At 40.0% G+C, this 15,965-nt stretch overlaps 1 protein-coding gene across 12 annotated transcripts; it reads right to left on the reverse strand.

The window, feature by feature from the left end:
• Nucleotides 1-273: 273 nt before the first annotated feature.
• LOC120713039 (protein PHOTOPERIOD-INDEPENDENT EARLY FLOWERING 1-like) lies at nucleotides 274-14,040 on the reverse strand. Of its 12 annotated transcripts, none has more exons than XR_005691169.1 (22): nucleotides 13,638-14,028; nucleotides 12,068-12,209; nucleotides 11,743-11,823; nucleotides 11,509-11,616; nucleotides 11,346-11,426; nucleotides 11,150-11,238; nucleotides 10,905-11,047; nucleotides 10,544-10,593; nucleotides 10,204-10,339; nucleotides 10,026-10,094; nucleotides 9,767-9,921; nucleotides 9,613-9,651; nucleotides 8,718-8,759; nucleotides 8,475-8,543; nucleotides 7,446-7,505; nucleotides 4,220-7,370; nucleotides 3,996-4,060; nucleotides 3,843-3,913; nucleotides 2,906-3,620; nucleotides 1,948-2,441; nucleotides 1,154-1,790; nucleotides 274-1,049 (listed from the first exon to the last, which is right to left on the reverse strand). XR_005691169.1 is itself a non-coding variant. In XM_039999014.1 (21 exons), exons 2-21 carry the CDS (start codon nucleotides 12,125-12,127, stop codon nucleotides 1,376-1,378), a joined length of 6,108 nt encoding a protein of 2,035 aa, XP_039854948.1. In that variant the 5' UTR covers nucleotides 12,128-12,209; nucleotides 13,638-14,009; the 3' UTR covers nucleotides 387-1,375. The 12 variants fall into 12 exon arrangements, 9 of the variants coding, with proteins under 9 accessions (XP_039854948.1, XP_039854971.1, XP_039854979.1 ...); XR_005691164.1 differs by having other exon boundaries at nucleotides 1,169-1,790; nucleotides 10,026-10,109; nucleotides 13,638-14,009; XR_005691163.1 differs by having other exon boundaries at nucleotides 10,026-10,109; nucleotides 13,638-14,009.
• Nucleotides 14,041-15,965: the final 1,925 nt, after the last annotated feature.

A 15,965-nucleotide genomic window follows, 5' to 3' on the forward strand; every position in this document is an offset into this window, starting at 1 on the left:
AATAAAATTTTAAATTCTAACTGGAGCTCTCTCACACTTTTTATTCAAAACAGGCTGCTTTGCAGAACTTGTTTTCTGTTAGCTGATGCATAGTTCTTGCGGAAACTATTATTCTGAAGCACCATTATATGATGAGACTGATCTGATTACAGCTGATCTGAAAACAAACAAGTAACGGTAACACATAATCCTGTAAACGGTTCACGGGACAAAACTGGCCAACAGAACCTTAATACAAGCTCGGAAGTCAAAATTAGTTTTGAGCAAAACAGCAGACCTCAATCATCTCGCCGTTGCTTTGCAGTGATGCAACTCCAGATTAATATGGAGTCGTGCACATTATTGCAGAGTTACAGGCTTAGACCAATCTCAATGGAAGTATCATAAGAGTATCATGACATTAAATTTACTAACATTGTGAGAAGAGAAAAGAGGAGTGTCATGAAATGTGAAAAGCCACTGACACAATTCTTAAGATTTCAGTCTAGGTAACTGTGTCAATGACATTCCCACTCAGCAGTTTTCCAAGCCCCCTCATCACCAGTCACCTCATACAGAGAATGCGAAGTGAAGGGCGTAACAACCGAGAAGCAGTCCACAGGGCCACAAGTCCACAATGTGACCATTTGATTACTACTGCATCAATTTATGTGCATTTATACCTATGGTCCTCTTACCTCCAATGAACCACCCTTCGAATAAAAAAAATGCCTTCAGAATCACTATCAAACCAGAAACCGCAATCCTCATGTGCACTTGAAGACCAGTTCATGATGATATTAATCCCAAGCATTGCTCATTCATTTGCATCTACATTGGCTCTAATCATTCTTCCTGTAGCTGCATTGGTTCTGCCCAAAAGCCAGCATTCCCCTTCACATAAGCTGCAATTGACTCTGATCATTCTTTTGCAGCTACATTGACACATCATAAATTTCTGATATAGAGATGGAAACCAGCCCTGAACAAAATAGAGAATGATAAAACATGGGAAACAGCAACGAATGGGTGATGCCGAGGGCCTTCTCTTTCCCCTTCTGTGTCTGTACCTGCTCAACAAAATTTCCATGTGGTCGAGTTACAAGGTCTGCCCTCAAACACAAATGAGGGAGACATTTCTACATCTAAGATTCTAGACTAGCAATATACATACATGTATGGAAATTACCCAATGCCGCCATTAGTGCAAACCCATCCCCCAAGCTTGTCGGATCAATGTGACCTCACCAAGCCAACAGCTTTGCTCCAGCGAACCATGATCAAGCTTGCAGGACATCTGTGCCCAGCTGAGCAACTCGATCTATATCCTTGGGATCCAGCCAGAGGCCTCTTGATAGAGGGGCATGCCATCAGGAACAATTTTACTCATCTATGTTCATCCGATGTCTGTGAAATCTGAAAGAGGCTCTAACTCCTCAATACCAGGAAGGAGAACAGAGTCATCCTGGTTCGGGAGGAACTCGAGGGAGTCAACCTCTTGCCACAGATCCTCAGAGTAGTTGAATTCAGAATCACTGATACCAAAGTCAGATAGGGACTCGTTAATGTTGAAGTCAGCTGCACCTGGCAATCCAGGCATCCGGAGAAAATGACTGGAGGCAATTGGCACTTCCTGATGTGATTCAGTAATCTTCTGGATTTTGGATTTGGGAGGTCTTCCACATTCTGGTGCTGCTTTGTGCTTTCCTATGGTCTTTGGACCAGATTTGTGCCGGGTGGCATCATTTATGTGGAAAGCTGATGATGCCCAATGAGAACCTTCACCTTCGTAACAAGCTTCGGATGCTATCCTGCAAACAAGAAAATAAATTGCAAAAGCTAGTTCAGGTACCAAAGGTGGACTAAATATTAGAAAAAATTCAAGAATTCAAATAACCACTTTATATCTCAAATAAAAAATAAGTATGGTATCGGTCACCATCAATACAACAGCAGTACAGCACTAACCTGAATCGGTTCTCAGCTTGTCTACAAGAAGTTCCAGACAATAATGATTGTTCCACTGGTTCCGTAGCCTGTTTGATTGGCTCTGGTTCTAGTATGGACACATTCACTACAGATGGGAAGTCCTCATCATAATGATGTTGATCTGTCAAGAAATCCAACTCTAATTCTAAATAATTCTGGCGGTATTCCTGATTTCTCATTGGTGGCGGAATCGCCATTCGTGTGCATTGAGCCTGAGCATCTGCGAGGGCTGTCCTCACTAGATTGGTGCTTGGTCTAAAGTTTACCATGGGCCAGTTCTCACTTGATTCACCATGCTTTTTCGCAGGAGAAAACATACGTAGTGCACTAGAGTAAGTACTTGTAACACGGTGGGGACCACGCCAACATTTTGATCTCCAGACAGATGAAAGTACAGCCATGAAGTGTTTCTGGAGAAGCAATTCATTGTTAGGAAGTTCACTGGTCACATCCACCAACATCTGAGCTTGATCCTGAAAAAAAGACATGATAAATAAATCAACAATTTGCAACACAGCCACTAAGTTTTATGTGAGCAGTTGATTGCGCCTAAAACTTGCTAAAAAAATGCACTTTAACAGGCTAAGACCTGGATTAAGCAAGGAACACAGAAGTACACATGCTCTGCCTGCATGGATTCAAGCTATGCTTGACGATAATTTGCCATATAGACAATTCAAACACCAGGAATAACACAGTTGTTGGTGCTTATCACATACCAGTTACGCTTACTAGCATGTCATGTGTCAGTTTTTCTGACAAACTAGCCAATTTAGAAAACAAAGATTAAGAAATTCTACTTCAAGTTACTACAACAGAGGGTTTCTATGGATAATACAAATTATGTCTGGGGCGTTCACTTGCATGATCTCAGAACTATCTTAAGAAATATAATAATGTTAATCCTTGTCAAAATATGCACATGATATCAACTCACCTCAGATACTCTCAGTATAGCCTTTCCAGTCCCAGAAGGAATCTTTTCACTGTTAGAATTATCTGTTGCTGACATTGCATATTTGCAGAATAGTTCTCGGTATCTCTCACAGCAATGCACAGGATGACGATATCTTCCCCTATAAAATGCCCCACCTGGTAAGGAATGAAGAAAATCACTTGCCAGTTCCCAAAGAGGACCATACTCATGTACAGTTGCACAAAGAACTGCATCTTCCTCAGATGTCCATGAGTCTGAAGTACAATCACGAGACCATAGTCCCTTCTTTTTTAGTCTCTCAGGCTTTATTAAAATAACACGTTTTACTGGCATGCAAGGGATGGAAATTCTTCCATCACTCTTAGTTCTAGATGCTGATTTTGGATCTGAATCATTAAGCTCTTCCCTCAAGTGCCTAGGTGACAAGGCCTCGGAGATACAATTTGATTTAGTGGCTTTCTTGAACTTCTTCAAACTTCTGCTGTTACTGTTTTCTTCCTCAGTAGCAGACATAATCTTCTTACGCTTGTTAGAATAATGGCGTGGTGAGTCATCACTCATATGCTCAGGTGAGGGTGCATTGTCATCAATGCTCATTGTATCTATAGAGGTTTCCTCCAGTATGACCTCCGACTCGGATGATAAACGCCCTCTTTTCAAGGATTTGAACTTGCCTGTCTTCTTTTTGTTCTTTTTTGACTTTCTACGGTGACTGCTGCAGAAGGATGTGAAAATGAAGTCAATAGTGTATCAAAGGGAAGTTATAGCCTAAGAAAAAATGTCAAGCCAGAGAAAGATGCATTTCAAATAACAGGTGGGTACATAGCGTGCTAATACTGCAAATTGACACAGAAGTGAAGTGCAACTGAGAACAAAAAAAGTATACTATTGCATATAACTAGAATTGTCCAGAAGAAGAAAAAAATCCATTCACTACCTCATATTATCATTCATCTCCTCCAATTCTTTTGCTGCTTCCCGAGCCTGTCTTTCCTGTTCTTCCAACAACTGCAATTTAAACCAGTCAGATTAACATGCATTACATTTCAAGAGAGGCACATAAGAACACAAGTTAGTAAGTCTAAATGACCTGCTTTTGAGTTAAAGCCTCAACATGTTGGCGATATGCTGTTGTAGCAAAATCAAGATCCCATGCTGCAATTGAGATTATGTTAAAATACTGAAGCATAAAAAAAGGAAAAATATGTTTATGTGGACACTCGCTCAGCTAAAATGCAGAAATGCAAGTGTGACACTGAACAAACTCTTCCAAAGTAGCAAAATGGACATCAACATTGACATAAAATTACTTACACTCATAAGAAAGTGGTTCCTGGTCTTCATCAATTTCCGCTTCTAAATCCTCTTTGAGTTTTTCAATACGATCGAGCTCCCATTCTTCCTCCTCAACATTTACTTGATGATTTATAGCAGCTTTGTCAATTACTGGATCCCAGAGTTCCATAAAGCGCATTGCATATCTATCAATTGGCCGGAGCTGGTTTTCAAAGGACGAACTTGCTTGTCCTGCAGCAGCTGCGGCGGCAGCCATCTGTTTCACATCAGCAAGCATGTCTGTATCTTCATCACCAACAGCCAATGCAATAGCCTTTTCTTTGTTTAATTGATTGATGGGCAAAGCAACATTCTTCTCCCTCTCCACATCTGAAGAGTTATATCTGTGTTCTTCATTAATTTGTTCATCGGGTTTTACATCGTCCTCATTTACCAATTCATCATCCTCGGGTCTACCAGCAACCTCCTCACTGAACTCTTGATTGTCCACGGCTTCTTCCTGCTCCAGCTTCTTAAGAGCCATATAGTCAGCTTCATCTTCTGCTTGTCTAATAGCCGCTTCAACATCTGCATTTGACAAAGCCACATCCAAATCATTTGAAGATCCAGCACTTACAGAGCAGTCTTTCTGCTGGTCTTCCACACGAAGAGATGTGTGCCCGGAAAAAAACTCCATAGGATCAAGCTTCTTGAAGAACTCTGTATTGTAGCTGCCTCGCTGTATCACTAGATCATCAAGAGCTCGTTTCTGATTCGCTTTCTTCAGAATGTTCTCCTCTATAGTGCTTTCACTAATGAGTCTATATATGTGGACTTCGCGAGTCTGACCAATCCTGTGACATCTGTCCTGTGCCTGTTGGTCCATTGCAGGGTTCCAGTCACTGTCATAGAATATGACAGTGTCTGCACCTACTAGGTTGATTCCCACACCACCACTACGAGTAGATAGAATAAAAAGGAAAAACTTCGGATTTGTGTTGAACCTCTGCATCAGGGTCTGCCTCTCTTCTGGAGGTGTAGAACCATCTAAACGTAAATATGTATATCCATATAAATTTATGAACTCTTCCAGGACATCAAGCATCTTAGTCATCTGAGTAAATATCAAGGCCCTGTGCCCTTCTGACTTCAAACGCCTCAGCAGAATAGCAAGTTCCTGCAACTTTCCACAATCAAACTGGATCAAACGCCTATCAGGAAAGTAAACCTGACGGCGAACAATAGCAGACCTTATAGGAGACAGAATGGGAGAGAACTCATTCATGCATTTTTCTCTGTACGCCGGATCAATAAAAACAGGAGACTTTCCTTTGCTGCACCAGCAAACAGGGGGAGGAGCTCGAGCAGCAGGAATTGCAAATGTAAATGATTCAACAACATCAAGCATTTTCTGAAAGCGTCCCACAGATGGAAGAACAAGATCTGCAAGGCTCGATGAATAATCCATGTGGCACAAAGGGTTGTTCCTCTTCTCGAGAATATCAGATACAGGATGCTTTACAGTCAAAACTTCTCTCATGTCTGTGCCATAGACAGGCCTCTTTTGACACCGTACCCTATTCCACCATGCAATGGAAGCTGCCCTTTCTCTAGATTCCTTTATTCTCTCCTCCCGTAGGGCTTTCTGAATATCTTCAAAAATATTTGTTACATTACCTCCCTGATGATCCTTATTAGAGCAAGAAACATTCAAATCAGTGTCCTGGGAGGTAGCACCCGGAGGAAAAGCAGCAACCACCTCGTCAGCTTCCCAGGAACTCATGCTAAATTCATTTTGAGTAAACAGAAAATTCATTTCAGATAGATCAACCTGAGAAAATGGAGTCTTATCAAGGAGCATGCATACTGAATAGCTCAGATGCATGTTAATCCCAGCCATGTCAAATGAGCTTATTATTGAGCGACCTTCAAAAAGATCTGGATGGTTACAGACCTTTCTAAGTTGCATAATGATACTTATCATGCCAAAATAATTCCCACTTGCTAGTGTTGCTTGTGTCTCTGAGCTAGCAATAAAATCTTCATATAAGTTCCTTTGCCTTCTTGAAAGTCGGCAATATATGACATGCTCGTGCTTCTTAGGTAACTGTTTCTCAACATCTCTTTTCAGTCGCCGCAGTATAAATGGACGAAGGACATTGTGCAATCGGTCTATAACTTCTTTATTTACTTTATCTTGGCCCTCCACCATTCCTGAAATTGGATTGCAGAACCAATCCTTGAACTCCTGATGAGACTGAAATACATGAGGCATCAGAAAATGCATCAGGGACCAAAGTTCCATAAGGTCATTTTGCAGTGGCGTTCCAGTCAAAAGAATGCGTCGCTTCGAATTAAAGTTAAGCAAAGTCTGCCATCGCTGTGATTTCCAGTTCTTTATCAGATGAGCCTCATCAAGAATAAGATATTTCCACTTTTTTCGCTTAAACACTTTAGAGTCCTGGATGACAAGCCTGTATGTTGTGATGCAAACATGGAAGTAATTTGGTTTCATCCAGCCCTGACGCTTCTGCTTTCTCTCCTTTGCACTTCCAAAGTAAGTTAATATTTTAAAAGCAGGACACCACTTGAGAAATTCTGTCTCCCAATTTAGCATAACACTTGTCGGTACAACAATAAGATGAGGACCCCATATCCCCTTCTCACACGCAAGGTGTGCAAGCAAGGAGATAGTCATGATTGTCTTGCCTAAACCCATTTCATCTGCTAGAATTCCATTAAGCCTCTTCTCATACATAGCAACCAACCAATCCAACCCTATATGCTGGTATTCTCGAAGCGAATGCTTAAGAAGGAATGGGAATTTCGTGCGCACTTTTGTTGTCATGAAGGTGTTACCAGTTGGTTGTGCTGATCTGGCAGCAGCTGCAGCGTCAGCAATTACATCATCACTTTTATCTCCATTAACCGTGTTAACATCAGTGAGATTATTCTCTTCCACAAAATTTTGTTGTGCACAAGGCTCTGGTGCTATTTCTGATTGCAGAGAATTAGCACTCACATTATGTTCAGTTTTCAGCACATCAATGGATAGGTGATCCACAAATGTATCACTGTTCACTTCTAAAATGTTTGTAGATTGGTCATCCAAAGGCATATCAGTATTAGTCTCTTCAACAAGACAGGGTGAATTCTCCAACTCCATTGTTTCATGATCTGCATAGCCATCCTAAATATAAAAAAAGGTATTACAAATGGATCCTAGTGAATTGTCAAGAAAGCAAGTGGGAAAATCCAAGTATACCTTCTGGTACATCACAAGTTCTTCTAGTGGTATCTCACTCTCCTTTTGCAATAACTTAATCTGCGTAAAGGAAATATGACCACCAAACCATAGTTAGCAGAACCCTAGTGGGACCTCTGTCATTGCGAAGCTAGTAAATTAGGAGCTTATAAGTAACTAATGACCATAAAATGGCCCTAGTCCAACTACAACCTCTGAAACCCTTAATCACAAAAAGGACTTGGCTACACAAAATCTTGGATGGGGCAATGTTGGACATCAGGCCCTTCTGCATAAACAGTATACTGTGCATTTTGACCTTTAGGCACTGTTCTATTGAAAATATAATATACTGTGATCTTCCTAATTGAGGTACTATATCCTTCACAGTTAGTTGTACGTTCTCCCATTCAATTGGCTAGATTATGTTCACCAGTTAAATCACAAAGCCTACAATTAAGGATTTAAGGTTTAATGTTAAATGCCAGTTCGTGTGTGTGTCTCCCTCCCTCCCTACATGCCTGCGTGTGTGTGCGGGGGGGGGGGGGGGGGGGGGGGGGATTCTGACAAAAGGTATAGGAGGCCAGTAGCATTACTCTCCCTAATGCTGCAAGAATCTAAGGGCATTTTCCTAAAAAGTCCACAAATGGATACATCTCTAATATAAATACGGTTGCATCTAAAGTAGTCAGATTCCTTCTCAAAACTGTGCACTTTTAAGTGCCATTCATCTAATGAAAGGAATCTTTGTACATATTAATCCAACGTGAAACAAAACATGTATGACCAAGACGAGCAAATGAAAATTTTCGCTAATTTCATATCTTGATAGTTGATATACACAGCACTAGAGTTCAGATCCAAAATTAAACATGCAAACTTCTGGAATATGGAAATCGATAGCCTTGCATAATTGCATATGATAACAATGCTAACAAATGAATCTCCCGGAACTAGTGTGCTGCCAAGTTTTTGTTTGTTGCAAAAAAAGGAACTATGCATGACAATGCAAACAATTCAATGATATTTCATATTGATGGCAAAAATCACCTCGTCCAGATGATCAGAAACTTCTTTCTTTGCCAGCTCCTCCTCCTCAGACAAAGTTGTTTCATCATCCTGTCAAAGAGATGACCAAATATTATGAATCATGAGACATACGTCAACTTTACTAATGGATGAACTACATTTTCCTGACTTTCAAATATGAACTCACACCAAAGTTGATGTAATGGCAAAACTATTAGAGGAAACAAGAACAATGAGAAAACAAGATCACTATGGATAAGCTACCTTTCCTTCGTCTTCATCAGAAGCAACATAGTCTTCATCCTCCTGAAAAAAGAATCTCAGTTATATTAACCACACAAGTACACAACCGTATAGTCCACAAATAGGAAAAACAAAAACATTGCTTTTGGCCAACGTTCATCTAGTTCACCTAAAAAACAGACCATTTGATCTAGCTTTACTACCCATGACGAAGCCAAAGCTGATGCCAGACACCCAGGTACAGTTAGTGGAAAATAATTGAGCAAATTAGTCAACATCGACATTGCCGAAATAATTTGTTTGAAATAATTAGTCACTATGGATAATTTATTTCTTTCGGGTTTCATCTCTAGCCTACCCCAACTTGCTTGGGAAAAAAGGCTATGTTGTTGTTGTTGTAAATCTTGCGACCTTCTTAATGTTACCAATTACTCCTCCATGCCACAATGTATTAAGTGGTACACGCATGGTTATATCTATATTTTACTAGGAATTGTAGCTTAAATATGCACATTCAGTAATCAAGAATGTACTAGTTATTGCAATCTTTTTCCACTCTTCCACATAGTTTTTAATAGCTGTCAGTAGAGGTTGGGTAGGTGGAGATTTCATGAAATAGGGGCACTGTATTCTTGATTCAATATCTAAATGAAATAGTGGTACTTTTTTTTCCACTCTTCAATAAGAAGCTAAGTTGGGCAGATACTTGGGTAGTCCATGCATAGCTACGGTTAAAACTCAGTTTCATACCACTTAGGCAGCTGATTCCAAAAGACCACTTACTAGTTACTACCATTTACCACACATAAGAATTATTAACGGGGAGCTCATCGTCCGGCAGTGATTGGGAAGAAAATATATAGCATTAAGATGAACGAGAAAGAAACTATAAACAGCATAGATGATTAGAACATGCCTGCTCATCGATAGAAGAGATATTACCATTACTTCTTCCCTGAAAAGTTAAGAAAGTACGGTGGTATAGCTTGAGAAAGTTCTATGTCCAGGATCCAAAAAAAATGAATATAGAATAAACCCAACACAGGCACAAATAAGATGCAGAAGTGTACATGATTCTTCTTAACAAAATCAGCATAAGATTGGTCGTCGTCTTCTTCCTCAGAAGAATTGCCATCATGACTTGAAGAGTTGCAATCATCACTTGACGAGTTGCCATCGTCACATGATTCTTTATGATCGTAGCCATTGGCCTGGTTCAAAGAATCTGAAAAGGCAAATAAAAAAATCTGCATCAATCAAAAGAAATGTGATCCAGGAGTCTAAGTAAATCATCTTACTAATGCCATGAGGGTCTGTACACTATCTCACCTACAATCAAATTCTTCGAGACTAAGTTACTTAACGTGTCTTTGCTGTCTGGACTGCTTTCCCTGCTAACTGAGAAATATTTGACTGATCAAATTATCAATTGGATGTCAAGTAGGGAGTAGAATTGTTCCCTTCTATGTATGGAAGTGGGTAAAAGAGAACTGTTGTTGGAGATCACCTTTAGTTTCTGTATACATCTTGAGAATATCATCCAGTGGTAGGTCTCCTTCTGCCTGTAAAGCAGCTAATTCTTCATTGCGCTCAGCTTCAGTGATCTGAGCTTCATCCTCATCAATTGTACGCTCATCATCTTCCTGCAGCATTCACACATACAAAGTGTGATTCCTATGCAGAAAAATTGTCATTCTTGTACATGCACCTAACAGAATGTTAAAATCTATTCAATATAGTGAATTCTCACACAGCAGAATATAATAACATGCATTGATACATAGTATTCCCTACAATTATACTTTCAATAAAAGGAAAAACTGAACCAGGGAACTGAAATGGCTTACAGGCTCTTCATCCAAGGAGCTTTCATAATCATCATCCTCTTCCATATTATCTGCAAACAGAAACCGTTTAAACCCCCAAAAAAAGAGAAATTGGTGTTTTGGCCCCTACTTTGCAGGGCTATTGTGATTATACCCACGTTTTCCTTAACTTTATGATTTTACCCACATCTTGCCCCTGTCAACAGGGGCAAAATCGCATTGACGTGTGAACAGCAAGGGTGAAATCACAAAGTTAAGGAAAACGAGGGTACAATCACAATTGCAATATAAATTAGGGGCAAGAACACAAATGCCCCCCCCCCCACAAAAAAAAGGGGGGGGGGGATCTTTGAGATGCAAAGTACATCATTAAGCTACAAACCAGGATCATCAGTTATTGCTGCATTTACATTCTCTTCTGCTACTTCCTCAGGTTGAGATGATTGATTTGTCTGCAAAGTTCCATTTTCCAGTTTTTGGGGATAGGGCATGTCCACAAGGTTCTCCGCCAACATTGTTGAATACCTGGTGAAAATCATACCAAGGAACAGGGCAGGACATTGATATACATATAGGAATAAAATTAAACTTCTACATGTCAAATGAACAAAAGTAACACTGACATACCTTTCAGTTTGACCTAAAAGGAAATCAAGCTGTTTATCAAGGGCCTTTTTCTTCCTCTCCTCAAGCTCCAGTTGATGCTTATAGACAACCTGCTTTCCTCAAACCAAACCAATATAGCTAAATTTCTTCGAACAAGGAATATCCTAATGCATGTTTTACAGTAATCGATGACGTTAAAAAGAATAAATGAACTTGCCAGTTTTTCTATTTTGATCCAGAACTTCTTCACATCCTTAGAAATATTTGCGGCAACTTTTCTCATTCTATGCTCCTCCTCCTGTAAGAAAAAAATCACCAAACTGAGAAATATATATAGCTAATATTTCATAGATGAGATATATAACCCAGATGAGCCAAACCTTCTGTTTTCGCTCCCCCTTTGTTGCTTGGTCAACAATGCTCTTGTTGGCTCTTTGAGCAATCTTTTTTGCCATAGAAAACTTCCATTTTCTTTCAGAATCAAACTCCTGCAACATATGCAAATTTAAGTATGCCCCCAAAAAATTATAATTACCATTTCATGATAAATGAAGCGCTTTTCCTCAATGAGATAGAAGGATTGCAATTTGAAACATAAAATGATAGCAAGCAACCTTTGCCAACCACACCATCTCAGCAAGGACATGGTCCCAGTGAACTTTTGGCCGTCGAGGCTCCCTTGGGGGTTCAAGAGCCTGTAACAATGAGATCACAGTTTCAGGTAATGTAATCAAAATCAAAAGTTAAACTGAGTAAAGAATTTACTAACATTAAACAATAACAGAAAATGTACAAAGAACAATGCTCTCCCCTTTAGGGGCATGACACCATAAAAAATGACAATACAAAGGTTTAAGTATAATATGCCAAGTAAACCTGCGCAGTGCAGGAGATGGAGAGAGATGACACGATAATGAACTATCAATTCTGTGAACTAACCTTCTGACGCCTAGCTCTTGTCTCATGGTCCAGCTTTGACCTGGGACCTTTTGATGCCATCTTTCCAATCTCTTTCACAAGACTATCTCATATCTTAGGGCATGTGCGGCGAACTGGGACTGGCACATCAACAGCACAGTAACTGTCACTGAATTAGTTAGCACCTGTGAAACTCTAGTGATTTGTAGTAATAGTAACAATAAAAATGCTGCAAATGTGGAGAAATGCAGATGATACAGTATGATGATTTTTTTATTGCTACAGGGAAAGAAGGTCTCCAAGCAATAGTGGTGCATATTTCTGAAACACCAATATGTCTTGATATTAAAGCATGATAAAAACAGACGACTTTTCACACTCCCCATTCGATCCTTTGTGACGATTTTTTCAAGAATTAACAGCTAACATACAGGAATTCACATGAACATCAAAGCCCTTCATACCACACTTTTAGGACTAGTTCCTGGATTAACTACGTTCTGTAGCTATTTGGCATTCTGATTCACTAAATAAGACCAAGAGCACAGTCAAAGGCTATAATAATAAGAAAATGGAGGAGGTGGATCTATACAATGAAAGGTGAAAGAACTCGTGGTCAGACACACGCTTGTGATGCCTGTTTTTTCGTATTTCCATCATGGAAACAGCTAAAAGAAAACCCACAGCTACATAGCAGAGTAACATTTCCTCTAGTTCCGAGTAGCACTAAATCCATTCAATAGCTATATAATCAAGTAATTCGTAAAGTTGCAGATAAATACTATTTCAAAGCTTAGCTTACAGAACTAACACTCCATGCCAACTGACAGAGCCATGACACAATATCCCCATCTCCTGCCACTAACTGAGCTAATGAAACGTGCATTGAGCTAATACAGGCCGGTGACGACTTTGATGAAATCAATTAATATCCCACTGGTGCGTATAAAAGAGACAACACCATTCAGACTTCAGGGACACTCAGATATGATAAATTTCTCACTCTAGTGACAGAAGTATAAGGTACTGATATCATGTCAGCCCAATGATCATGCAGGATAGCCACATTGGCATTGTTAAAACAACAAATCCATACAGCATTGCCTCCTAACATACAACTACACGCAATGGAACCTCGAAAGCCAAACATCACAAGTCCCTAACAACACAAACTCCACTGGAAATGGCTAAAGCCCCCAGACAGAGCAGTGCCGACAAATAACTGCTGGCAGAAGCCCCGGTCTAAAGCTAGCGGCTGACTAGGCGAGGAGATTCTCTTAAAGCCTCAAGCTCAGAAAATAAACCAAATCACCTACACACGCAGTGTGGATGGATTGGAGAGACAAATATAAAAATTGGATTCAAGGATCGCCGCAATAAGGGTAAAGAAATTCTGCATAACAAAACGAGCAATCGGTCCATGGAAGCTAGGGGTCCTAGCAACAAACAAGAAGCATCCAACACAAGACGGATCGGATCCCACGCTACGGCAGTGGCGTCCAGCGGCGGCGGCCTCAAAAATGGCGCGAGCATGCAAGTCTAAGAGTCCAGCTAGGTTGAAATTAAACTATGCCACAGTCAAAGTACCAACCTGCGGGTGCCGCGGCGGGATCTGGGAGCCGCGAGACCGGACCAGCACGCGCTGCCGCACTGGAGGGCGCCGTCCGGCGGCGCTGCCACCCGCGGTGACGAGCAGACGGCGTCGACCTGGCGGTGGTCGGCGTCGAACTCGCGTTGGGGGCGCACAGCCCACAGGGCGCAGGTGGGCGTGCAGCCCTGGACGAGATGCGCTGGCGGCGGCGGGTACTTGCACCGGCGCCGGCGTCCGGCGAAGGAGGGGACGCACCAGCGGCCGGAGCGCGGGGAGAGGCGAGGCTAGGGTTTAGGCCTTTAGGATGAATGGGGAACGGGAAGGAGGAAGCGAGTCGCGACTGCGAGGGGCGCATGCGCTGATGCGCATCGAAGCGACGCGACGGGCGGACGGCCGTCGGGGGGCAGAGTCGGAGGACGCATCGGGAGGGTGGGAGATTGGGCTGTAGACCTGGGCGTATGGGCCGGGTTTACGCGGGTAGACTAACGGGCCGGACTAGTGAGCATCAGCGCCCGATACTGGACCCAGACCAGGCCCGCCTCGTATCATATGAAGAAATCTTATTATAAATATCCTCAAAAACATATGGAAGAATCTTATATCCTAACGTTACCTCGTGAGACACACTAGAAAAAATTCATAAAAATCATAAATATAAGGCACCAATCTTTTAGGCTAAAAACATATGAAAGATTCTTATATCATAACGTTACTGAACAATTCCTCGTGGCACACACTAGAAAAAATCATAAATATAAGGCACCAATCCTTTAGGCAATAATCATCATAGTCATTATATCAATCATCTTTTCTAAAAAAAGCACACACCTTTGCTATTATAAAAATAATTTAAAATAACTAACTACATCATATTATTATTGATTGAAGAATCATTTTAAGTCTTTGCGTGAAGCTATCTAGAATCCTAGGTGAACACTCTACGGAAATAGAAATGTGTGATGCAAAATAAAATCTATTAGCAATAAGTGATCCAATTAAATATATATCAAGCATATAGGGATGTGTGATGAAAAATAAAATCTATTGCAACTAGATAATGATAGATATGTAGTTTAGAGTATGTGTTAGAATATTTAATAGATCAAAAAGAGTGTGAGATAGATAATTATAATTATTAACAATAAGTTTTATTTTTATAATAATTATAATTAGCCCGTGCAGTAGCACGGATTGATAGGCTAGTTCATCTATATTTGAACAACCCATTTCTATCATTACAAACAAAATCTAAATAACTCTTAGTTTTCATCTCAATTTTCCGCCTATTCCACTAAAAAAAGTAACCCCTTAATTTGTATCTAAATTAAACATGTATGTTATCATTGAAAATAACCTAAATGGCATCTAAAGTCGAATACAAATTACTTACATATGTTATTATAAAAATATCTCAAGGTGCGCATTTAGAACCTAAATTACCTAGCTGTTTATTTCATTAATTTTTGTGGACATTTCTTTCAATGTTATATAAAAATAATAGTTTAAATGATATGCGCTAACACGTAACTTGTGTATACATGTATAGAGGAAGCGATGCGAACATAGATTTTTCATGTTAAACGCGTAGCTCACATTAAAGGTTCGTTTAAAGAAGGAAATATCAAAAATATATGTAGGTGTGACGCAATGTGAGGAAAGAAAAACTATGGATGTGGATGGAAAAATATAGATTAATTACTAACTAAGTCCATTCACCAAACTTTTTTTCTAGAAAAGTTACTTTGCACATGAATCGAAGGGGCATCCATACTATTCCCAAGATATCAACTCAAATAGGACTATCAAAAGGAGAATAATTTGATTTTTGAAATAGGACTATCAAAAAGAGAATATAAAACTTATGTCTCTTAAAATTATTATTCTGTGCAAAAACACTTGTTGGTGAGGTAGCAAATATAACTTGAGTGTCTTTTTATTTTTTTCTCGGAAAAAGGAAAGAAAAATTTCTTCTCTATGGAAAAAATACTACTTTCACCTACTAACCTTATTCACCATGAATTCTGAGTCGGTTGCGGATATTCCTTTAGTGGAGCATTTTTTTTAAAACTAGAAGCCACATTTTAAAACTTGGTGTCACTTTTAAAATTGCTTGAATCTCGTAAGTATGGCTTTGACATTTGACATGCCAATAGACTTTCTTGAGGTTCAAAAGTCCAATCTTAAATCTTGAATGCTTGCAAAATGAAACTCAAGAAATCGTATTAAAGTTTGGAACACGTTAAAATGTAGCTTATGATTTGTTCTCTAGGACTTTGTACGAATCTTGTTTATAGTTTTGGTTTCCCATGTTTGCCATGGATATTGCTG

Source organism: Panicum virgatum, chromosome 1K (assembly GCF_016808335.1).
Source record: "Panicum virgatum strain AP13 chromosome 1K, P.virgatum_v5, whole genome shotgun sequence".
NCBI lineage: Eukaryota > Viridiplantae > Streptophyta > Magnoliopsida > Poales > Poaceae > Panicum > Panicum virgatum.

What these genes read in the sequence shown, in the direction of transcription:
- LOC120713039 (XM_039999014.1), bottom strand. Translation starts at nt 12,127, where the DNA reads ATGGCATCAAAAGGTCCCAGGTCAAAGCTGGACCATGAGACAAGAGCT. An exon ending in GGATCAAAATAGAAAAACTG is followed by an intron (nt 11,239 to 11,345) that starts GCAAGTTCATTT and finishes TGAGGAAAGCAG; the next exon opens with GTTGTCTATAAGCATCAACT. An exon ending in CTCGAAGAATTTGATTGTAG is followed by an intron (nt 9,922 to 10,025) that starts GTGAGATAGTGT and finishes TTGCCTTTTCAG; the next exon opens with ATTCTTTGAACCAGGCCAAT.